This window comes from Engystomops pustulosus, chromosome 10, assembly GCF_040894005.1.
Source record: "Engystomops pustulosus chromosome 10, aEngPut4.maternal, whole genome shotgun sequence".
NCBI lineage: Eukaryota > Metazoa > Chordata > Amphibia > Anura > Leptodactylidae > Engystomops > Engystomops pustulosus.
In genome coordinates, this window is record NC_092420.1 from 27,480,788 (window position 1) to 27,507,409 (window position 26,622).

At 42.0% G+C, this 26,622-nt stretch overlaps 1 protein-coding gene across 3 annotated transcripts in view; it reads right to left on the minus strand.

Annotated features, from left to right (window-relative positions):
- Window positions 1–26,622, minus strand: part of VGLL4 (vestigial like family member 4) — a 59,651-nt gene that overhangs the window by 13,189 nt on the left and 19,840 nt on the right. For 2 of the 3 annotated variants that reach the window (XM_072128697.1, XM_072128695.1), the window contains exon 3: window positions 1,720–1,909. In XM_072128697.1, coding sequence (XP_071984798.1) covers window positions 1,720–1,909 — 190 coding nt within the window. Of the gene's footprint in view, window positions 1–1,719; window positions 1,910–17,016; window positions 17,497–26,622 lie in introns of those variants that run through there. The other variant, XM_072128696.1, reaches the window with a different exon arrangement.

The window sequence follows — 26,622 nt, forward strand, 5'->3', positions numbered from 1 at the left end:
AGACGCTGTATCTCCACGAATATGGAATTGGATACCTAGAGGCTCTGGTGCGAGAGTAGAGTTACTGCTCCATTAACCCTCTTTTCTCGGTCATTTCTCGTCTCCTTGGAAGGAGACACATGGTGGAGGAATGTCAACAGTTGCGTAAAAGCACAAAACATAAATACGGGCTCTTGGTTCTGAGCCCTTATTGTTTCACTACCTTGGGCTCTGACTGGCCAATTTGTAACACATTCCCGGGCTGCAGACTGCCGGCCCAGTCTGTGACTAACACTGCCGTGATTTATTTGAGGATAAATAAAACATTGCCTGTCCTATGATGGATGTGAGCAGGCCAGAAGCCGAGGAATGCCCGGAATGTATCTCCGAGCTTGGAACTCAGACAGCCCAGCACAGTTCTCAGTTATCAAATGACCTCTGATCGCTTCCTTCATAAAGGAATGAGCGGCATCTTGACATCCAGCTCCACGCCAGCAAGACAAAGAAACATTCACAGGCAACGGGAAATCTTCTCCTGTGCCGGCCATTTGTTGGGTGGATTTATTCATCCGTAGTGATGTCCTGTGAGAGGACACATTCTGTAAAAAATAACATTGGTGACAACTGCACGGACTCCTTGTGTCAATGGAGCAGCTGTGTCCTCACCCTACAAGGGGGGTTAAAGTCTAGTGGGCCTCAAAATCACCAGGGTGACATTTGGTGCAGATACTTTTACCGAGTAATTGATACCAGACACAGGTCTAAGCCGCAGGAGCAGAGATGACGAGTGGAAGGGTCTAGTTTCGGCCTCTGGAAACATTTTTAACAAGACATATTGAAAGAATACGACGTCTTTCTATATTAACACTGAATTTTGCATGATGAAAAATTATACATTTTTCCAGTATACTCTCTGTATCAATTCCTCAGTGTTCTAGGTCTCTGCTTGCTGTCATTGATACATATAGTAGATTGGAAAATTGTACAGCTTTTTATCATTCAAACAAGAACATTTGCTTGCTGAAAAGGGAACACCCCATTTACTGAATATTTCTCTAAAATTTCTTTCGCAAGGCACAAAAACATTGAGCAAATAGTTCAATAACAAAACTTTCTAAAAGAAAACCTCTATTTAGAAAATGATTGTGCTACAGGACACACCACTGACTCCAAATGGAATGGACTGCAACTCCGATCCCTTAAATCAGAACAAAATACCACATTTCTAATGGATTGCCATTATATATCTGATGAGATCCACAGGGTGAGACTAACACCAAGTAAAGACCTCCGATATGTGCACACAAGAGGATTTTGGACCCAAACTGAAGAGTTTAGCAAAAATAAAAAAAATAAAAATCTGCTCCAAAAACACCCCAATAGATCAGTAGAGGGCGGGGCTCAGGTTTCTGCTCCAGCCTTATGGTTTTTACTCTGCAAGTCATGAATATTAATGTGAAGGGGCGGCATGGTGGCTGAGTGAGTAGCACATCTGCCTTGCAGCACTGGGGTCCTGGGTTCGAATCCCACCCAGGTCAACATCTGCAAAGAGTTTGTATGTTCTCTCCGTGTTTGCGTGGGTTTCCTCCGGGTACTCCGGTTTCCTCCCACACTTCAAAACATACTGTTAGGCTGTTTAGATTGTGAGCCCCTTGGGGACAGGGACCAATTTGACATGCTTGTGCAGCGCTGCGTAATCTGTGTGCGCTATATAAATAAAGAATTATTATTATTACTTACAAGTGAGGGGAAAACATGCGGCTCATTTTAGAGACGTGGTCATTTTCACAGTCTAGGTCATCATCTCCTTGGTCCATACTGTATCTCCTCTTACTGGGACTGATAGGCGGGGGGCCCGTCCGATGATTGGTGAGTGCAGTAGGCATCGAAAGAGGTTGCATTCTGGGATCACTCCGTAACGCCGCTTCTCCTGCAACGGGGACATGTATGATCAGTCAGTGTACAGAATAAAAGACTTAACACCACTTCTAGAGGAGATAATCCTAAAACAGCTTTTGTTAATTATTTGTCATGCTGTTTCGGTCTTATTTTTAATACTTCGGAACCTCCCCAATCAGTGTTTCCCATAATACCATGCACCCCCTCCCCCCTATTGGATAGGGAAAATAAAACAACATCAAGTTGTCAACGGATTGGTAAATTTTTAGCAAAAAGAAAACAGCACAACACAGAATTAAAAGGAAATATTCTCCAGAATTGGTGATACAAGTCCTCACTAAGACATATCATAGGGAACGTGTGGCCCTCCTAACGGTCAGTAAAGGGCTTCCTTTTGGTTGCCGACTAAAATTTGACCAGACAACTGTAACAACATTGAACCCGGCTGTGGATTTAATTTCCCTTTATTGTTACAGCGCAAGTAAACTAAGACAATGTTCTTTTTTTTCCATATTAAATACCCCTATATTTATAATAAAAAATATTATATGAAATTTTAAGGTATGGAGGGTCTCGGCTATGAGGAAAGATTAAAACAACTAGATTTATTTAGTCTAGAAAAGAGACGACTACGAGGGGACATGATTAATGTATATAAATATATGAATGGTCCATACAAAAAATATGGTGGTAAGTTGTTCCAGATTAAATCAAATCAAAAGACGAGGGGGCACTGTCTCCGTCTGGAGAAAACAAGGTTTAATCACCAGAGGCGACAGGGATTTTTTACTATGAGAACGGTCAATCTGTGGAATAGCCTGCCTCAGGCGCTGGTCACAGCAGGGACAGCAGAGAGCTTCAAGAAGGGTCTAACATTGATGGTTATGTTATATAGAACAGTTTCCCCTGATGCACATTTGTCTTTTTTCAACTGTATAAACTATGATACTATGATAGAAGGCTCCATAGCTTTATACACATGGTATGTTCCTCTAGATGACCTCCCAAAGGTACAACCTAGCATAAAGTTTTAGTATAACCAGGAATGCCCTGTAGTGGAGACTTCCCCTTTAAAAGGCCCCTGATGTTTCTTAAAGTTTAAAACTTGTATTTCAAGTAGTTTTTCTTATTCTGCTGAACTTGGAAAAAGTCATAATTTTACAACCACCAAGAAAACCTGTGGGATGCCAGCCGGCACAAGGAATTATTTAACCAGAAGAGGTGAAGTGACCCAGAATACTCTGCAGGGCTGGAGTTTAAGATCTGGCACAGATTACAAACTGGAACTTTCCATCTCGAAGCGGCGGGGATAGAGAATAATCAAACCTTGTACGCTAGATGCTCGATAAAGCTTTCCTCATTTAACCACACGCTTCACCAGGGAAATATTGATTTTTTTTTTTCTTTATTTTTTTCCTGTGCAAGGACAACTGCCAGACTGTAATAATAACCTCTAAGAATCCTATCGGAGATGTACAAAATAAATGGATATGTAATACTCGAATGGTAAGGACAGACCGCCCACTGCACTACGCTAAGGGAAACGCTCAATAAAGTAGTAATCAGGATTTACTTCATTAGTCTAATCACTGCGAGATGGTGCGGATACAGAGAGAACTCAATTTAGTAGTGAAATCGAGACTCTAATATTATGAGCGCCGGTCGTGTACATTGTATAGTGGTTGTGCTCGGTATTGCAGCTCCATCCAAGGGAAGTGAATAGGCCATGTGACACATTGACGTGATATCATTGGCCAGTGATGAAGAGATTGCAGCCAGTTATCAGACCTCATCATAAAGATAGAGGATTCATTACCGATGTTCTTTAGAAAGTGATTAGTCACTATATTTATGATCTTGTAGTTTAGTTTTCTAAAGAGCTGCACTTACTCCTCCAGAGAATCCCTATAGATTATATTTGTGGATAGGAAGTTATATCTAGAAAGGTTTTTTTTATTTCGCAGGACTTTAAATCGGGGCTACCCCCTCATTGGTGTCCCAACTGATGGTACCCAAGTTGTAGACCAAGTAACAGTACCAGTACCATCTTCAATGTGTATCGGCGCTATAGTGGTTCAGGTGCTTCCAGATTAGGGATCCAGTACTAATTTAGAGGATTATTTGAGATTGTGTCACAAGGGGCACCATCCTGTTGCCATGTAGGTTTTACGATGTAATCTTGTACCAGCCCTCTGCTATCGATTAGCCTCCGATTAACCACTTAAGATGGAAACAATGAACACTGTGATAAAGTACCGTCACGTAGGTTATCCGGCATGTGTACATATGGGGGTCAACGAACCTTACTGAAGAGTTCAACATTGCTCAATACATACCCATACAAAGTGACGTAAATACTAGGGGATGGCTACGACTGGGAGTGTTTCAATGCTTTTCCTTAAATTTATGTGCTCTATCAACATCCTGTTTCGAACATATTGAAGATAGACAACCCATCATCAATGGACTGGTCATGGGGCTCAGGGACATCACCGATCCCCAGTAAGCAGCCACATAATCATCGTCTACCCTGTGACTGGTCAGAAAGGAGCTTTGCATTATCAGGTAAGTGATTACAGACGTGGTATTTCCTAGTTTATTACCGGTCATCCAGGCACTGGGTGATAAGGAAATCCCATAATGCAGCGGTGACATTGCCCGTCTTTCAATGTAGAACTACTGAGCGCGAGATGAATGAGTAACTAAGAAGTTATGTAATAAGCAAAACTTTACATTGTGCTACATAGAAAGGTCTCCACATAAAATTCATTGCCTGGGACAGTAATAAAAGCGAAAGATTAGGAAATTATGCATCATAAAACGGAACTACTATAAAAGTGTCCGTACACAACGAGGACTGCAGAAGATACAGGAGGAGATGTAATCGTTGTTTCGATCCATTACTCTGCATTTAGTGATGGCACTGTAGCGTTATTGAAAGTCTTGGAAGAAAAAATCCTTGTAGGCTCCCCCCAAGAGGCCGAGCTGCAGCACCAGGCACAACCACATCATGTTAGTATGGCGCTGTGCTAGAGAAGGAGAAAAGCACCATAGATGTAGGCCTAGAAGTCCTCCAGATGTCTACATTGAAGATCTATCCTTCGTAACGAGAGTTCAGAGTAGCAACACGTTTTCTGAATCATAGGGTCCCCTTAGAGCTATTCCAGACAGACACTAAGTGTTGCCTCACATCCACTTCCTCCAGTTTACATTTGGATAGGACATCCTTGGTAACACCCTTACAGCCGGCCCGAAATTCCACAGGTTAGTGCAAATTATTTGCTTTCGACTACACGTAAAAAGAGAGAAGAGGTGAAGAACCATGTAAACATGAAGCCATCTGCCATCACACTAAAAAAATACCAAAATTCCCAATATCATCATTAAACTACACAGTATACCGGGCAGCAGCACAGTAATGGGCAACAACTCTGGATCTCACTATACACTTTGGATATGGCCAACCAGACAGGGTGCAATAGCAGCCCAGGACATCGGTCACAATTTAGATTGCCATGGGTTGGGTTTTTTGGCTTCCTTATTCTTCAGATTCACCCTCGAGCTATACAAAACATGTGCACATCAACTTGTAATCACTTTATAAACTGCTTTTATTGCACACAGCTCATACCATCAATAAAAGAGAATTAGTTACTAGCGGATTGTTTTGGGCTATTTCATAACCACTTTTCACTCACTTTTTGTTCAGCTTTACATGGGAGTGTCCAAGGTATGATCAGTTCTAGTGAGGATTGTCCGATTTTCCCGGATTGTTTTAACTCCCCTTTTATACTTCTGTTACATCTACATGATGTTCAATGCAATGACTCAATAGCATGCAACCACATGAATAGGGAAAAGTCCTATTGAAGGGTAAGACACCGTCTAGCCAGGGCTTAGAGTTCCCACCGCTAAATAAAACTTATCCACCAATTCATCTTCACTAGCACGACTACTCGCTTCCTCTCCACGTTCCAAAAAGGGCGATTTACCAGACTATCAATGTTCATTCTCTCACACCAAAAATGTTGTACCTTATCCAAGTTCTCAGCAGCTAAAAGACAAGTAAATCAAAAGACGAGCAAGAGCTTACAAGGCAGAAGAACAGATAACAGCAAATCATTATTTCCTCACTGTGGCAGGAGGGAGTGTACAACCAAGGCAGGAATGTACACAACACAGTCCGCACATAGAGCCCATGTCATATCGAAACAGGAAAAAAAATGCAAAGCAAAAATTCTCGCTCAAAAAACCCCAGATGTAACATATAGGTGTAGAGATCTATGCCCATGCAGATGGGTTGAAGCCTGAACTTGAAGACGCTCAACCGGGAACCCCCGGAACTATAATGTATCCGGCATCTGCTGCACCCAAGTATAATATATTTAATACTTTAACAGACATTGATTTGACAGGCTTTGATGTTCTCATGATGGACCCTCACCATGGCAGGACATCTCCAGCACCTATAGAGAGCTAATGCATATTCCTCACCATCGCTAATAAGGAAGTACTCTTGACAAGATGTGTAGAAACTCTCAAGATCTCCCCATCTCTTGACCAGGAGTCAAGAGTTTACTTGGGTGGTCAATTGGTCTTGGATCGATACTCCCATTAGCCATTTTTTTTTTTGCCAGGCCAACACCATCCTGCTGGTCATCCATACCACTTCTGGTATGATGTCTACCTTATCACGACTGCTGTAGTCTACCACTGGCCCTGGTGGTGATATAGTCACATGATTAGACAAAAACTCACCAAAGAACCTGCTCTGGAATAAAGCAATTTATTTGATCACATGTCCTCACTTATGTTTTTTTGTCCCCAATTTGGAAACGCTGTTTAATAAAAACAAATTGTACAACATTTACACGTCCAACCTTTGGTCATAAAATAAGCAACAGACAGGTGGCTGCTGACAAAGCCAAGACCCCAGAGCGGCACAGTACGTTCAAGAACACAACTTAACCCACATAAGAAGAGAAGGCTGATGTGCTGCATTTCCATCATGGACCCTCAGTTTTAGGATAACACGCGTGGTAAACCACATCCTGTGCTGCGAATATTTAAAGCCACAACAACTTGTAACATGTATTTTGTTCTCTCCAAGTCAGCACGAAGATTTCAGCATGCCGGGGCCCATCTAGATACATCATGGCTCTTTACGAGGAGGACTTGGTGTAGAACAAAGTGTCTCGGCTTCACTGAAGTGATCAGTCAGGCCTGCTGGAACCCGTCACAAATACCTGAAAGTCATCAGTGAAGCCATAACTCCAGCTATGTTCATAAAGAATGTATAGCTCCCAACAATATAGATTCAGGCAACCTCCAAAACATCACATGAACATGGAACCTACACAAGGATGACGAGGCTAACAGCAGACGGCGGAAACAATAGCAAATGTATATGAACTAATATAAAACATGATGACATCATGCATACTGAATAGGTCAATGTCTATGGTTTAAAATTGCAACCCGGTCTGGTTTCTAGAATTGACTAATTATAACAAGCCCACTTTAAGATGAACGGAGAAGTCAACGAAATGCACCATGTCGGAATATACCAATATACCAAAGCCATATAAAATAGGCAAATGTTGACCGTTGACTGGCTGACCATTGGATGATTTCCAGTTTGCCACTAATGGCAGATATTGGCCTAGCGAAAGATAGGACAGGCTGATTTTCTTATACTTCATCTCAAAGAAGATGACTAGCTCCTCACCATTAGGAACACAGGCCTACTAGGCCAACCACGAAGGTGTTCGGAGGAATAACTCTCAGCTTAAGAGTCTGGCAGCCATCTAGGTGTAGGGCTTTAGAAGGATAAGCAGAGGTTGCGTTGGGTGCAACTGAGACTAGCTCGGGAGAGACTAGGTTGATATAATTACATGTGGACGTCAGGATATGGAGTCATAGGTGGGGTTTGCCCAACATTCATCCAAACAGAATACAAAGTTGGTCTCCTAACTTTAAATCTTAAAGGAACACTCCAGTCAAAGCCATTTATTGAATAAGGCATGGAGCATCCTATTAAAGCCCTGCAATAAATCAGATATGACTGGAATGTTCCTTTAACAGCATAGCAAAAAAGACCCTTAGCAATCTAGTCTGCAGCGATCGTGATCTTTGGCATTATTGATCTCTCTGCTTCGCTGCGGAGCGGAGGGCGTTTCAGAAGTTTGACCCTTTGCAGGCAGTTTCGGCTATCACCTATGTAAGTGACTTGGTGTGAAATGTAAGACATCACAAAGTGGTGGAGATGAAAAGGAAGACTTGTTCTGAGGAGCCATGATCAAAGCCAACAAGCTGTTATTCCTCTCTGAACTTCAAACATTAATGGCACGATGGGGTTAGGTTTCCAGGGAAGACATCGAGATCAAAAGTTGAAAGTACTTCTCAGCTGAAATAATTACTGGTATTTTTACACTCTATTTCATCTGCGCCTTTGATGAAGAAGCCCTGCAGACGGGGTCCTCAGCTTTACTTCATTTTCCTCCTCAGATTTACTTCGTGATTGTGTCCAAAATATGGATTATGGCCAAAAATGGAAAATTACTTTTATTTGTCCAAAAAGAGACTTGTGTAAAAATCACTTGTCAGATGACTTGTGAAAGACTCTGCAGCCAAAAGTTCTCCATAATCAACTGCCTCATCTACCTGTTTCAGTAGATTGGGGTCGTTCCCCAATTGGGACAACACTATCTGCTGCACCAAAGACCGTCACAATGAGAAGCTCCAGTTCTAGAGGTCTTGAGCCATCCTTCTATCGCATTGACACCAGAACAGCAGTGGCCTCTATCTGCCCCCATTTATAAACATTACAAAATTAGCCCCCGCCTTAACCATCCTTTACCCGTTTACCACGTTTTCTGAATCAAAATTAAGGTACACCACTCTAGAAGTCGAGGCAACGCATCACTTTATCCTAGGACTATGTAGGTTGTATGCTATGAAGTTGTGAACATGACCCTGGGTCAGACTGGCCCACTAGATTAGCTTCCTACAGACCCAGACTCTGATCAAATTACTGGACCTCAAAGATAAAAACAGAAGAAACCCCAATTTGGAGTTCGTCAGGGTCCAATACATTGGACATGATGAAGGGTAGGCCTCCAGAACAATTTTATCTGGAGGGCCTAAGCAACCACAGTCTGATGTGGACACCATTTAAAGGACATCTACATTAGATTCATACCTTACAAAGCAGTGTCACTGGCTCAATCCACTTTGCACCCTGATGCAGGATCTGGCCTTATAACAGTTTTTATATGGTCTCCTTTTCCTAAAAAAAATAGGTTTTGAAAATATGGTAATGAGGTGCAAGTGTTTCGAGGTTGTAATAAAGCTTTTGCAGCAAGAGCCTGGTGGGGCTCTGGCGACGCCCCCTGGAGCACTTGCATTTTATTAGCAGATCTTTCAAACAGCTTTTTTGGACCATAAAAAAAAAAAAAGATTACAAGGTTGGACCCTGCATCAAGGGGCAAAGTCAGTGATGCTGCCTGAAGGTATGAACCAGGCGGTAGATTTCAATCCTGCTCCGTGTGATACAATGTGAAGCTGTTAAATGAACATGGCAGAGCGGCCATTGCTATAGGGGATGTGAGACTTGCCTTGGGCTGATAAAACTGACATACAGAAGCTGTGTCAGCACATTCCTCACCAGTCTCATACATTACAGTTCTCAGCCAAAAAGCATCGAAGCATTCCAGAATAATTATAAGGTGTCCTCGGATGAAACAACCAAAGTATCTCTGAAGTATTCACCCTTGTTTTTCTCTACAACATTATATTTACTAAGTGAACACTTGCTGTGCGCCCATACTTATAGCAAAACGGGTAGGAGTTACAACCCTGCATTCTCAGACGACCGTCATGACCCTCCAGCAGAACAGATTACAACAGAACGTTTTGCAACTCTAATTTACAAAAACTTTTAGCCATGATCATGTCCTCATTTTACACTACAGAAAGATACTTAGAAAATATCTAACAATTGTGTCATGGCTTCACAGGCCACCACACACCAATCAATCTCCAGGGTTAGATGTTGACTATGTGCTGACTTCCGGCTCAAAACACAACGTGAAGTTGGGCTTCAAGTTAACATCCCACTAGTTGGGTCAGTTAAAAACACTGAGGAGGAGTGGATTTGGGTAAGGAGTAAGCAAATGTGTTTTTCAGGGGGAGATGAGATTTAAAAAAACAAAACACAAAAGGTACCCCCCCCCATAAATCAATGCCCAACAATCAGGACGTTTTGGAATATGAATAGACACTTACTGTAGGCTGCACTGTTTCTGAGTCATTGCTTCTCGGCAGTACAATGTAGGCAATTAGCTTTGTTAGGCAAGAAGTCAAAAATGGCCTGTAAAAGGCATCAAGACCAGACCTAGAAGACCAACAATTGCAATGTTGGATGGTCTCCTAAAGTTTTCCCATAATATAGTCACAAGTTATTGTCTTGCGCAATGAGGACAATCAGCCAAAATGAAAATCTTGAGTCACAATCGGCGTGGCTACAGATGGCTTCTTCTAATAACACAGACCAGAAGAACTGTACAGTCATTACACATCACCCCAACATCCATAGCCGGGGGCAATAACCGGACAAGAGGAGCTGTCATGACAAAGCTCTAGACACATCAATGACGGATCAGTGGAGAAGAAAGGAACAGCTCTCATTACACAAATCACTGCCGCCCTGAGTAATAATTGTGGGAAACACAGGACAATACAACGTACTTCTCATGGAATATTCGGGGTTATTGTTTGCAAAGAAAAATGTATATCCCAACACAATTACAACTTCTACTGACCAGGCGGGCAGTCATGCGCTACATCTGATCACAAAGACTATCGCAAATAATAAAAACTTGCAACCTTCAAGATTAAGGACCACCTAATGAGAAGTACCAAAGGGCGTCCATTTGTGTAAAAAAAAAAAAAAAAATGTAAAAAAAATGGGAAAGACCATGGCAAATTTTACCAAAAACATCATCAATAATGTGCAAAGGTTAACTATGGTAGAGCAGACCAAAGCAACAGGCTTTTCATGATAAATTATGTATATCTGTAACGTTAAGGGATGGCGAGGCCACCAATGAGCAGATACTACTACATAAAATACGGTACTCACTATCAGGACACGACAATTTTTTTTAGCAATTTTCTTTAAAAATAAAGAAAGCCTAAATGTGAACTCGAGAAGAACTGCAGAAAGTATTGTCACACAATGAGGGACATCCGGACGGTAGACTCTGGTTACAACGAAAGCCGAAATGGAAGCTAAAGCTTCTAAAAAAGATATCACGTATCAGGAAACCGCGAAAGAAAACTGATCTAAAACTTTCATCAGGAAGCGAGAAACAACTGCACACGAGGTAGTAAGAGCGCTGCACTTTTCACCCCTATTAGAATTTCAGGAGGAGGAAAACCTTCCGGCTTTTCTAACACTAATCTAAAAATAAAAAAAAAAAAATAAAAAAAAAAAAAAAGCCAAGACCCTCCAACTCAATCAACCAAGAAAGAAAAATTGCAATCTTTGCCTCAATCATTGGATTGTTAAACATTGCTAGGGTTACTAAGGGCTAACCCCTTTCATTGATGATTTATGGCCTCGACCCCAAATTCTAAAGGGTCATTTTATAAGTATAAACTCTACAGAATAAGTACACTGATAACGTTTTTGAAAATTTTCAATACATTTTAATGGGTCAACGCACAAGGCCATCATTTTGTGTAAAGATTAAAGCATGTCCTTCTAGTCTGAAGTTTTCCCCATGAATCCCTCATACTATAGTTTGAGGATCCGTAAAAATAAGGTACAAATCAAACATTTTCATTCACCATATACTGTAAAAGTTATCAGCCTGCCAAACTTTTTTGGCATTCTTAAAGGCGTGGTCACAAGCAGCGTTAGCGACTGGGTCGGGCCGCGGGCTGGGTTGCATATGCTTTCTATGGAAACGCATCTGATTGGTAACCAGAACTTGGTGTCTTGCATGGAAACAATGCAAGACACGGGATTCCGGTTACCGATCACTTGTACTTCCAATGAGACGCATATGCAATCGGGCCTAGGCCTGCCCCAGAACACCAACGCTGCTTTTGTAAACACAATGCTAGCAGTACTTGAGACAGCACCCTTAAAGGAACATTCCAGTCAAAGCTTATTACTTGAATGCCTGGTACAGTGCCTGGAGGGAGGAGCATGACACATTTTCATTGTATTGCTAGAACCTTGCTGGAATCTAGAATCCGGCTCCTCCCTTTAGGCCCTGCAAAAGGTATAATCCAATGAATTAGCTGGGACTGGAGACTCTGGAAAACAAAGCATCAGGAAAATCATAATCCAACCTTTAGGATTGCATGTCCAGTCCTACAGTCGATAAAGCCACTTTTATTTTTCTAATAGGAGAAACGTTGGTAGATTAGGTCTCATGAAAGTTCTGTCATAAAAAGACTATACTCCTCCCTTTACCACTTGCGTTCATCACGTCTATAAAACTTCATACAGGTTAATGTTTTATTAACACCAAGACTGTAAAATTCAGACAAAATTACCTCAGACACCAAGTCTGAACAAACAGACGTCAGACGTCAGACAGGACAGAGGACACTACATACTAGAGACTTTGTTTCTACAACAGGTTTTCTAAGACGACGCGGCAGAACCTCCTGATTGTGCAAAATGGAAAGGAACATAAAAAGGTCACCGAACAGATCTCCAAACACAGCGCCGGCCTGCGCTCCACACAACAATGCCCATTGTTTTACCACTTCATTACAATGCTACAAAAATTGATGAGCTCGGCTGATTTATCCCAGCAGTCCTCCTCTGCCCTGGCCTACGACAACACAAATGCACAGTTATTCTATATGGAAAATATGTCTGGTCAAAGATTCCTCACAAAACTATAACAATGACTTGGAGGAGAGCAGAAACTTGATGGCCACAAACCAAAAAGCAATACAGAGAAGAATATTCTTATGGATATGCAAATTAGCCTGTAAGTGCACTGGAGGCGGGCTTGATTTGAGGATTTTATCTGTAGACTACACCGAGAGGTAGAAAACGTTAACCTAGGACCAACCTGTGGCAGCGACTCCAGAGGACATGAACAGTCTGCCATTTTGAAAAAGTGGACCTGCCCCTGGTGCATTTGTACAAATACTCACTACGTATAAATCTCTAGTCTCGAAGACTAGCTATAAAAAAAAAAAAAAACCACGATTGCTTGGCTGAGCCTGCACGCTTATCTCAATGGGGAGTGGAAAATAACTTATGCCAAGGGGCAAGTACCGAGAGGTCTTAATTCTTATATGTACAACCTACTGGTAATAGAAGTGATGGCTGTATCCAAACTGTCCCACTAAATCAAGCCCAAATTTGAAGTAGCCGAGTCAGTGTTCAGTCCGTAACCTTGAGACTCTTAAAGGGGTTGTCTGGGAACAGGGTTTTTTTTACAAATTTTATATGGGCGAAGGGGGTATAAAAATGACAAAAAAGCTATACTCCCTCTCTTCAGCAGGTCATTGAAGGTGCTGTTGTATGCAGAGGGTCAGCAAAGACGCCATATCCAGTGCATCCATAATCACATGGACAGGTTGCAGCATAGGCTCATTGAAGAGGATGGGGCCAAGCTGCAATAGCAAGCATAGCCACAGTACAAGGAATGGCGGTGGTGCACTAGGAAGAAAACGAAGAGACAGCAACCCCACTGTGCAAATGGGTTGTCACGGGTCAGCAAAGTAGTTAAACAGCGGATATGGAAAGGTGGGGGGGGTTGCCATGTATATATTGGTACTAGGCTTAGATGTATGATGGAAAACATAAAACATATTGGGGTGTGTGTATGGGATGTTTCTATATATACACACACCTCTTCCATAGTCTGGCAGTTCAGCAATAACTAACCATTCCCCCTGATTATCACCATTCCTTAAGGGGGAGGTAGGAATAAAAAAAAAAAAAAATCTGTAAACACACTAGTAATGGTGTAACTGGAGGAGACATTTGCCAGTATCATCAATGTCGTCCTGTGGGATTCCAGACTTTCTACAAATCACAAACTAGAATTAGGAAAATAACAAACTTCAGGGTTCACCGATCCGTATCAACAAGTCTTCCATTCCAAACGTCATATTAACCCTCAGCCACCAATACACGGAGGAGCCGAGAGAAGGTGGGGGGGGGGGGGGATTAGCCAACCAGCTAAATATCCTTGAAAAACAAGTTACAGATGTTGTGCTTCAGCGTCCACCTCCTGGATCAAATGTCTGCCATGTGACACCAGGTAGGAGCCGCCTCTTCCTGCTCCCAAAACCAGGCACTGATTTTATTTTTTTTTTTGTTCTGTTTTTTTCTTGAGCCAACATAAATATCATAACAATCGGTGTGAAAGCTTTCAAAAGGTTGTCCAGCATAAGAAAGCGACCATTTTGACTTCTAGCGTCAGCTCTCTTTTTGGGTTGCGTCAGTTTTTGTTGCCCAAGGTTGAGCTGCGATATGACACATAACCGGTTAAGAAATCAGCCATGTTTACAACCTCTTAAGGTTTTTTTTTTTTTAATCAATGTTACAAAGATAACAGGCATTTCAATCTAAAAGATCATCGGAGTTGAACTTCAATACTAGAAAGAGCCTAGAGGCGGGAGGGGGCGCCGTTTCCCAATCCCAATTATACCCATGTATAATTTTGCCTAGGGTAGAGTCTTTCTTACAGGACAACGCAGATATTGAACATCCAGAGCTTTATTCACAATGCTGCTTACCTCAGAGCTGAAATCTAGTATTTTACACTAGTTCAATCATGTGACTGTTTAGTCAAATAAACAGTAAAATTGATTGTAAAAGGTGGACATAACCTTTAAGGTGACCGCACAATACATCTATAGGTCTACGTTACGACAGCCTGTATCCTGTTCCGAGAATGCCAGGACTAATACTACAAAGTTAAAAAGGTAAAAGTGTCTGCCAGAGGAAATTTCTACACTTCAGCACTTCCAGAAGTTTTACAGTGCCCTACCTATCCACCCCCCTCCTCTTAAAGAGGGCCGGCTAGTGGGGCACATGGGGAGATCTGCTTCCTGTTAACAAGCAGCGCAAGGAATGCACAAGGTTTGCAGAATTTCTCTCCCAGCTGCATTGTTTACATTTGTGGAATGTGAAGAAACGGCGCAGAGAACGCAGAACATTCCAGAAAGGCGGGAAATGAAAAAAATATTTGCTTTTATTGCTGTATGTATAAAATTTTAAGGGTACAGAGAAGCTCTGGGGAGGGAATGATATACAGGCGGTCCCCTACTTAAGGACACCCGACTTACAGACAACCCATAGTTACAGACAGACCCCTCTGCCCATTGTGACCTCTGGTGAAGCTCTCTGGATGCTTTAAAATAGTCCCAGATTGCAATAATCAGCTTAAAATTGTCTGCAATGAAGCTTTATTGATAATCCTTGGTCCTATTACAGCAAAAAAATTTTAAACTCCAATTGTCACTGGGGCTAAAAAAAAAAAATTGTCGGGAACTACAATGATAAAATATACAGTTTCGACTTACATACAAATTCAACTTAAGAACAAACCTACAGTCCCTATCTTGTATGTAACCCGGGGACTGCCTGTACTTTACACGAAATCCTATAAAAACTCCAATTAAAAAAGGGATCGGTTCTGCAGGTACAGTATGGACACAAAAAAACTTACTACCAACTAGAAGTTCATGAAAGAGAGGTTATGGTTTACTTTGTGATAAATTTACTTAATAAAGCAACACAAGACAAAGAGACTTTAAAAGAAATTCCAAAATTAAAAAGTGATAAGAACATAAAAAAAGGCAAGAAATGCAATAAAATTGCCACAACGTATAACAATAAAGTGAGACCTCTCTGTATAGAAGCCCACCGGCTGCTAGCCTGCATTGTCTCTCCTCCATTACGGAGCTTTTGTTCGCTGTGAGAAAAAGTTGGGAGCACAGAAAGACTTATGTAGTGCGAGCGAATAGAAATCCAAGCTCTGTTTGCATGTGGTCACAGCATGACGAGCCGACTGCCAAACTCACTGATGCCTGTCTCGTATCCCCCTCCGTACCAGGCCATTCCCCAGCTCCAGAGCTGCACGTACTGAAAAAACTTAACTGTCTGCACAACCCCTGACACAAAAGTAAAAATTCTGATGGACCAAAAACATACTATTTTGTGGCCTATACCAAAATTGGGTCCAGTGTTACTTGACAGTTACAAATCCATCTGAAAAGTGAACATTTCAATTTTAAAAATTATATAATTATATAAAAGTCGGTTAAAACATAAAAAAAACAAAAACAAAGCCATCATGAAAAGTACAGAAATAATAAATATTTATAACATTTTAGTTTTCCCCCCATCATCCGGACTGGAGACTACAGGGGTCAGAAAGTAAATCTTTTCTGCAACATTCTATAGCATTAGATTTATACAATGTTATAAATGTCACTTTTCGGGCAGCGCCATGATTCTACACAATATAACTAAAGTAAACAATTCTAACTTGCTACAACAAGAACGTACGATACACAAACAAAAGTACAAGCAAGAAGTATAGAAAAGTTTAAATCTATGTATGTGCCGATTTTACAGTTTTTGTTGGTTTTTTTTTTTTTTTTTTTAAGAGAAAAAAAAAAATTGCAGTCTGGCATAATGTACTACTTTCCACAAGGGACTTGTGTGTGGGACACATCCTTCAATGGCAGATCTGGACAGGAAGTAAGAATGCAGACAAAGGGGAGATTGTGTTCAGTGTTGTGATCTATGACCTCTCCGGTTTCATGGGGAGGGGGAAGGCTTTGCACACATACACAAAATATATATATATGCCAGTAAATACCTAAGGATGAAGGAAGCCCGTGCGAAATAATAATTAAAAAAAAAAATTTAAAAATCTGGGAGACAAGTAGAAAATAATCAAAGTTAAACACAAAGTCAAGTAAACAAACTCCATGTTGCAAACTTTTCCGACAACCATGTACAAAGCAAATAAATAACAGAGGACATGTGTCACCAATAGGACGAAGTAGAATATGAAATTAAGTGGGAATGATCCGTCTGGCCTCTTCCCAGAGCTGGAAGGAAGGGGTACGGTTAGGATTTACCTTCGTAGCACAGAATGCCAATATTGTTGTTCATCTTGTCCAGGTACTGGTAGTTCAACAGATCCATCTTCATAAACAGCATTTATTATTGGGTTGGCAGGAAAGACCAGCTTTCTCGCTTCACCCACAGAGAAATAAAGGATAGAGAGGCGGTGGATAGCTTCCCAATAGATCCCGGCTCTCCCTAAGATTTCACAAGACAGAAAGGCCCAGCCTCCAGCAACAAAAGCCGAGAAAAGTACATGAAAAACCAAAAAGGGGAATCCGTCCAGAAGAAGAGGTGACGGCTCTGCCTTGGCAATGCTATGGGGATTGGGGGGGGTCTACCGTGGTCACTTTCTGCAGATCGGGAAAGGGGAGGAAAAAAAAAAAAAGTGTGTTGGAGACAAAGCCAGTCAGTTCTCACAGCCCTGCTGCAAGTTCACTGCTCTGACACGCAGCCTATGCTTGGTATGACTCCAATGTAAGTCAGCTTCCTCTCTCCAACAAGCCTGGGAGGAGGGAGCATGCTCAGCGATTCCCCGGAGCTGCTCACATGTCAGGGATATTTTCAGCAGAAGATCAGCCTCCTCCAAATGCTCAGAGAGGTTGTAAGGAGGAGGGGGGGGGGGTGACACAAAGCAGAGGTCCCCTCCCCCCATGCCAGACGCAGGTATATACAAGTGTGAGGGATTACTGCAACCGGCCTGACCAAATGCTACCCCATCCATAGTAACTGCGCTGCTTAAAGGGGTTTGAAAGTTGTACAGAAGGAGAATATAGAGTAATACTATGGTGTAAGACAATGGCTTAAGATCTGTTTAACGCAACCGGTGCACCCATAACAAATAAAAATAGTTTGCAGGCTGCTACTATATAGTAGCATATCACAAGCACATCCACACCATACTACAAAGTGCTGCAACAAATAAGTGGATGTGCCTTTGAGCAAAAAAAAAAACTTAAAAAAAATACTCTGCATTTAAGGGTAGGGTCACCGGGTGCGTCCCCTCTGCTCATGACTCTCCTCCAACAAGAAAGAATGGATCAGGTAGTAGGAAGCTTTGCAGATCCGTAGCCAATTTCTCATTACAGTTTCCAAAAGATTGCAGAAAGAATAAAAGTAGAGGGGAGAGAACCTTCATTTTTTCCCCTAATTTTGGGACATAACGCAGAGACATAAAACTTCAGGCGAGACCCTGTTGTCTTGGCTCCACCTGTCATCCGTGCGATAAACCAGCTGCCACATTGTGCTCAGACACCATGCGGACAGGTTGTTTGGCAGCAGGAAGAGCAATCTGTGATCCGATGTCGTCGCCCCCCCCCCCCCCCCTCATGTGACTAGCCTGGATTTCCTGCCACCGTAAAGTGAGGGGTAACCTACACATATGTCTGGCTTGTTCCTCTTAGAGACTGTGTATATGATATGTGTAGTACGGGGTGAGCATAGTCTGACAGGAGGTTTTTTACTTGAAAAAAGTCCACTGCTTATTGTTTATGGAGCAAAATCAGTAAAAATAAGGAATTCTCAAAAAAATAAATAAAATGAACTGCAAAAGAGTGAAAGCCACGGTTACCCAAAACTTATGTGAAATCACATGGACAAGAGTCATCCTATATGAGCTTATAAGATTGGCGCTCATATCATGGCTCTTAAAAGTAAAGCCGTCAGAATGAGACAAATGTTGTCACCCTTGGGGAAAATACACCCGCCCTAGACACCCTACGTGGCACTCTGTGGTGTTCTGGTACCATATATCCTCTCCGTAATTTGGAGCTTGGTCCATGATTGAGCGAGAACCCGCTCCAAATTCAGCACCATACAGTCCACATCACAAATCCTCCAAATATGGGTCATGTCCCATGATTGAATGGGCCCGGCACAGTATGCCGGTGGTGGGTCCATACAGTAGGACCTCCGAGTTCTCAGCAGTGAACAGAGAAAGCTCCAGAGCAGGGGACATTATATATGAAAGTGTGAGGCCGGAGCTGGGCAGCGGCGCAGGGGATTTTTATTGTGTCTGCTCACACACCAGGATGTGGTTTCTACATGGAGACCTCACTGAGAGATTGCAGATGTTTATACAGATGGAGTTGAGTCATCACAGGGAAGATCTAAATCAGCAATCACTGTAGTGGGAATTAACACATGGACGGAGATATGAGATATGCTGAGCTCTACTGATTACTCCATGCAAGGTGTCGGGGGTAATGTACAGGATGACCAGAATCCACCAAACTTTGCTCCAAAGGCTCACACTCTAGAACTGAAGCCTAATAATAAATATAACAAAAATAATAATAATTCCTTTATTTATATAGCGCACACAGATTATGCAGCGCTGCACAGAGTTTGCCAAGTCGGTCCCTGTCCCCAATGGGGCACACAATCTAATCAACCTACCAGTATGTTTTGAAGTGTGGGAGGAAACTGGAGGACCCAGAGGAAACCCACACAAACATGGAGAGAACATACAAACTCTTTGCAGATGTTGACCCTAGCTTAATCCAGAGTTATTTGACTTTAGGCTTAGCAGTCATACACAACCAAAATCATTCCGTGAAAAACGGGCGGATTTCAAGAGCAGAGCAAAATGCAGAGGACAGGACTTGTATATGGTACAAGGAGACCTCGCAAAATAGCAGCAGCGTACTGCAAGTATTATTACTGCAGATCCATAATCAAAAAGGTACTTCTAGGAGTCCATAGGAGTATATAGTCCATGGCCTGGACTGTACCTCTGTATATTTATATATCAAAAGTTTGTAAAAACATGGACAGTATATTACAGAGGGGTTGTATGGTGCCAGGACACCCTATAGCAGTGGTGGCGAACCTATGGCACGGGTGCCAGAGGTGGCACTCTGAGCCCTTTCTGCGGGCACTCAGGCCATTGTCCAAGGACAGAGTTCACCAAACACTGAATCTTCTCTCAGCGATATTTTAAAGTGACACTTTATTGGCTGTTTGGAACAGTGAGGAAAGTAAGAAGGTGTTGACAGAACTGCATTATCTTTGGAGGTCACCTTGCTGGACCCACCATTTCTTCCTGTACAGAGAGACTCTGGAAAGAAGCTACAATGATAGTTTGAATTTGCCTTCCTTCTGTCAACTATTATGGTGGCCTCAGGCGGCCGATACAATTGAAAGATGTGAAATAACAGGTACCAGTAAGTTACTGTATAAAATTCCATGCTGGCACGTCATAGTAAATAAGTGGATTTTGGATGTAGTTTGGCACTCTGTCTGTAAAAGGTTCACCATCACTGCCCTATAATGCCAGAAAGTCCAAAGTTGAGGCAACAAAACCAATCATACTTTTTAGATCATATAGAGTTTCTTTTAATATCCCCTACACCCCCCCCCCCCCCGCATCATAAAGCATTTCCTTAATTTGTGTTCCCAATATCCTGCGTCTCCATTACCCCGTCTTACAGCAATTCCACTCAGATTCTATCATAAAGACTAATTTCTACAAGATTTGGAAATAACATTAATCTGGCCTCCTGGGGTCAGCTATTTAAGGATCTAATAACAGGTTGGGTAACGTGTAACACCTGTCATAACACTCCTGCGCTTTCCCGTATAACGTATTGCTTTCCATAACCGCTCTGACGTCTTAGAAGAAAAACCATAAAGTCCTATATATAATAGGCACATAGTGTATTCACTGCAATGTCACCGAGATTCACTGCTAGTGAGGGGGCTCCCCCTGGAGGCCTTCCGAAGAGTTTCATTTTATGTATTAGAACTTTGCCACAGAAGTTGGGGGTACTAGCTGTCTATACAAATAAAAAGGGTGTGCTTATACTCAATTTAAAAAAATAAAATAAAAAAAAAAATAAAAAACATAATTTTTGGTTTACAAGTTTCAGAAGGTTAAGATATATTGGAGACCTAATGAACACTAACGCCGTTTGATGGTCAACAGTCGTTATAAAAAATTGTCTATAATCACAAACAAAATAAAATTTACATATTTTCGGTTTTTCACAACAGAACAGAGGGTGTCAAGCTATTTACAGAATCAGTTTCCTCTACCCTTTGGCAGTCAACAGTAAAGCCCCGTATTATGTCACCTGCAAATACATAGCTATGATACTGTAGACTGGAGCATGCTCATCCCCCCCCCCCCCCCCCAAGCAGCCAAAACCCGGTGTCTATTAGCTGCACTGCAAAATGGCCAGAGGATCATCTACTGAGCATGTGCGTCCTCCAGCACTTAACTCATTAGGTGGACGTGCAGAGCACTAGTGATGAAGCAATATAAGAAAAACCTATGCAATTTCATAAATTCACTGTTTTTCATTACAAGCATATACATTTTTTAGATTATTCCTTGCATTGTAGAGGAAGAGAATTCAAGTATTGTTAAAGCGTACGCCGAGCTTTAAACTTTCATACAGTCACATAGCCAAGCACATAAAATTATATAAAATTTTATATAAAATCTTTGTGTTGCACAAGCGTTTTGAGGCTCCATTATCTTTCTATCACCATCTGTCATTCTGAAGGGAGACTGTCCGACCTAATAAAACGCTAGAAATAGAAAACGCTAGTTATAGAAATATCAAGTATGTACAAGACAAACTAAACATTGTTTGGGGTGGGAGGGGGGGGGGGGGGGAAGAGATAAAAATCTGTGACAATATTCCAACTAACAGAGTAAATACCACATGGAAAATTCCGATTAATGACAAGAGTGAAAACTAAACAACTCATAAAAAGTGAAATGACCTGAGTCAGTAGATTACACAGCAGAAACTACGGCGCCCTACGTGTCAGCGTGTCCATAGCCCCACCTAGTGTATGCTATTAGTATTGCATGCATTCCTGAAATGCCACAACCGGCTGTCTAGTAACCTGCAATAAACTCAGAGGAGCTGAATGCAAATATTTATATTCAGGACAGACGGAGGAGAGTTTATCGCTCAGGAAATGATCTGGGAAAAGAAAGTCCCAAATGCAGGACACAAAGTCCAGGAGCGCTGGATAAATACCCTATAAATCATGTCGGCGGTTAATTATTGCTACATTTACCAGACGGCAATAAAAAGGGTCCCCGGTCTAGTCCTACAACGCAGCGGGGCCATAAAGAAGGACATAGAGCCCAAACAGGACTGAAAAGTCTAAGGTTCTGTTCACATTTGGTTTACAGACCAATTTGGCATGCTTTGGGCAGCGCCATCTGTAGGCGCTATATAAAGAATTATTATGATTCAGTGCGAGTTATAGACTGAGGATTTACAGCCACGCCACGGATCAGAAGGTTTTTCCCGCAATGTGCGTTTAGGATTTACTACAGTTTTAGGCTTCAGATTTTCTGCACCGATCACATACATGTAACACACTACAGAATGTTGGTGCCTATAGGATCCTCTTACACAATACACCAGAACGGTCAATGAAAAAGCAACTAATAATGCCAAGTAAAAAGGTAGAAGTGACATGGAGTTCCTGGTTCGGGTGACGTTCTCCATGTCTATGGAATTCTCCAGACTAGATCTCGGAATTTTGAGGAACCTTCTGACACGGCCCTAGAAAGGTGGTGGTGGGGGGTGTCAGTCATCTTATGTATGTCAGACAAGTCCTGGCAGGCAGTATCTGCACAAGGAAGGCAATTATTAGATTAACCCTGATGAAGAACTGGTTTACACCAGGCCACACCTAACCAGAACCGCATTTTTCTGCTTCAGTGTACGGTACAAAACAAAGAGGCAGATTTATGTATTATTTTGGCACGGCTGATATATTGGTGCAAGAAGGTCCCGGACAGTTCATAGTGAGGGTACGTTCACACAGATTTTTCACATTTGAAGATTAAAATGCACAGGCAGTAGCGTCGCCCTATCCGGCTGTGTATACAGAACTTAAAAACATCTCCAATCTTGAAGATTGGCAAATTCTAGACAGTCTCTGAAATATAAATTGGGTGCCTTGACAAGAATGTAGTCACCCGAGCCGCTGGTATTTCAGCATAGTCGTGATGTCTTCAGGTGTTTCCTGTGACCAAAACATGACAGACATGACCGGCTATTGTGTCGTTGTGCTCTCAATGTGACTTGAAACCAAACACCAACAAATTCTATTCAATCCATCTGAAATTTCACAGATAACTTTCTACGTGGGTTGACATGGCTTCCCTCCACATCACACGACGTGAACACAAACTAAGGAGTTTCATAAGATGCTGGTAACGTCAACTTAAAGGACACTTGTGACCAGGCAGCCATTTTTTTTTAGCCTCCACCATGCCTGTACAGAGAAATAATAGCATATGCCCACACGGTTTTTACAAAAATTCTGTCCACCGGAGTCCAGTCCGACACCCCTTCTCTGTAAAATGCTCCTTCACTTTGGAAAAAAAAAATAAAATAAAAAAATACACCGCTTCCTGCCAATCTAGGCTTTCCTCGCCTCTGCTTCTTCTAGCAGAAAGCAGTGGAAACAGCCAACTCATCTCCACTACTATTTGCGCATGCGTCGCATCGCCAACCAGTGAGTCGGGTACACAACTACCATAGTGAGTTGCATACCCAGCTCACTGCGCAATCTCCCCCAAAAAGGATCCAGGAAAGCAGGTAGTGGAATGGGTTCTGTGAAGAACACACCCCAGGGACACAGTGACACCTCTGGTAGGGAGCCACTGAAGCTTTAATACGAGTTAGAATTGTACCTGTTGACAGGTTCCCCTTAACCCCTTACTGACATGTGACGTAGTATTACGTCACATGACGGGTGCATGGAGGTTTTAAATTTTTTGAATGAATGAAAACATAAAACCTATACAAATTTGGTATCCTCGTAATCGTACCGACCCAAAGAATAACGTAGACGTCATTTGAGGCGTACAGTGAAATCCGTAAAATCCAAGTCCACAAGAACACGGCACAAATGCGTTTTTCACTGCATTTGGAATTTTTTTCCCCGCTTCCCAGTACACGGCATTGAATATAAAAAACCACCATGAAAAGGCAAAATCGAAAAAAGGCTGAGGTGTTAAGGGGTTAAAGTCAACCTTCTTTGTGCAGAATACAAGGATCCAAGAGCAAATAACACTGGAGACAGGAGAGGACCCAGAAGCAATGACCCAGAGGACCCAGTCTGCACGTGGCAGGATGGCCACTGGTTGTTCCAGCTTTTTAGTTGATATGAAGGTGTGCTGCATTATTTGTACATGCTCAGTATGGAAGCTGTTTTGCTACAGATAGAGGAAAAAAAGCACTGGGAAGGAATGCCTTCATCACCTTAGAACTGCTACCGTGTAGTCAAAGTTGTAACCATTTTGATGAAGTTAGAATCAGAATCGGGGCTAGGGAAATTGAGGAGTCAGTAAGTTTAGCTTACAGACTCCAGAGCTCTTGTCTACTGTTCAATTGTGGGTAAACTTGTGAGGACATCTTATAGTTTGATTGGCCACAGCAGCCTACCAGGAACACAGGTGGGCACCAGTCTACTGGTAAAGAACATACACTAGAAGGGGACATTCTTAGCGAATTATAGGGAGAATTGTTCATTTACAAGAGGTAATGACTAGAGGTGAATAGAGGTAAATAGGCCTAAAAACTAAAAAACACACAATTTTCGGGTCTAGAACTAATTTTTTTTTATCTGTCACCATGTGTTACTTGGGGTCCCTCGCCATAGACTTGCACATCTCGGTGTGCACAATGAACTTCTCCATTGAAGTCCGACTGTGTTAGTCAACATGTGCCATGCCAGACTTATTGCAAGTGCTCGGCCCTGGGGGAAGGGAGGAAGCAGCACATAAAAGCAGGCTTGGAGAACACATGCGGAACAAAGAACAAGCGACATCCTGGCTGTAACCTTCTACTTCCTGCTTAGACATTTATGCTGATATCAGTTTGCAAATTTTAGGTGTTTTGAAACCTTGGACAAAAAATAAAATTAAAAAATCTATGACACAAACGTAGCTAAATAGGTCTGAAGAATAAAATTGGAATATCAACTTATGAACTTTTTGAGAAAGCAATTTCGCTATTCTTCATGCCACCATTTCATTCACAGAATCCCATGAATGGTCCCATGAAGAGCATCTGCTGACTACTAATAATATCTGCAGGGATGCTAGGACCCCATTATATGCATGTTTAAGAAACCCTCCACCATTAAAATAACCAAGACATCCATTGACCATGTGGAGTTCACTCATCTGGTGCCCTCCAAGTGAGGATTGAGAGGACATGTCTTACTTGCAGACTCGATCCTGAAGACCCCACAACTATTCCATGATGGAGAACATCCGATCGCATGAGTGAGGACATCAGACAACTAACAGATGGTAAAGTTTGATATGAGGGAGGAGGAGTGTCTTGTAAGGAGTTTATAAAAAATTTAGTGCATGACGTAAGGGGGAAAGGAGGCAACGGCATCTTGGACTAGCCATTCACATTAGATAGTGGTCATCTAAACAAAAGCATTGGCTGAACGCCCAAATCTTTCTCTCTGGAAGTTAGAAGAAGAGACACTGATAGGTGTTAGAGGTCCCTTGAAAAGAGATGTCAATATCAATATCTACTCTTTAAAACCCCCAAGTCATGGACATTACCACCAATCAGCAGATTCAATAATAATTCTTTATTTATATAGCGCACACAGATTACGCAGCGCTGCAGAGTTTTGCCAAATCGGTCCCTGTCCCCAATGGGGCTCACAATCTAAACAACCTAACAGTATGTTTTGGAGTGTGGGAGGAAACCGGAGGAAACCCACACAAACCTCTGACTCTGCACAGTTGACCAAGCCTGAAACAGACAGCTCTATGCCATTAGTGGTCAATCCGTACTATTGTAGCTCAACTATACTGGATCCACACGAAGTGGGTGCTGGATGTCCCTACTAATCTGATATTAATGACCTATTATAACGTTACATACAACCCAAGCGTTCCTGCTGCGTCCCATGATCTGATACATCTTCGGCAAGGATAGGGTTGGTAGTACTTTGGAAGATTTAAAGATCACGGACCCCAGGGGCAGTGATTAGCGTCAGCATTTCCTTATGGCATCGTCACAACACTATTCCCGTCTTCTAATGAACTTGAATCATTACTTTAATAAAAGTGCCATTGTATACAACAGGAAGACATATCCCTAGTATCTGTCTAGACTTTTTGGCCCTAGAGTCAGGGCCACTTTAAATCAGAATTTCGTACCTACTTATTACATGAGTAATTGGGGATGTGTCACCATCAAGGAGTCCAATATGTAACATGTAAACAGCTTCACGCAAACCTGGCCGTGTCTGGTTCCCAGCCTGGCATTGTATTACCTACATTACGCCAGAATTCTTGCTTTTACATAATCCAGGTCAATAAAAAGGAGATTATATGCTGTAAAGAAAGCAGCCAGGATCTCAGCTAACCTGTAGATTAGCCACACAACAATAGGAAAGCGTCAATGGGAAATAAAAGGCCAGAGAACGATAACATTTTATGGAGCTCGATCACATTTATGGAGCTATCACAGAAGGCCGGTGCTATACTGTATAGCCCGAACTGTACTGCTTCAATTTTTACTATATACCCAGAAGTGTAACACTAAGCAAAAAATCCTAGACTGGATACAAACTGTAACAAACCCTCCGCTCAGAACAAGACCAACCTG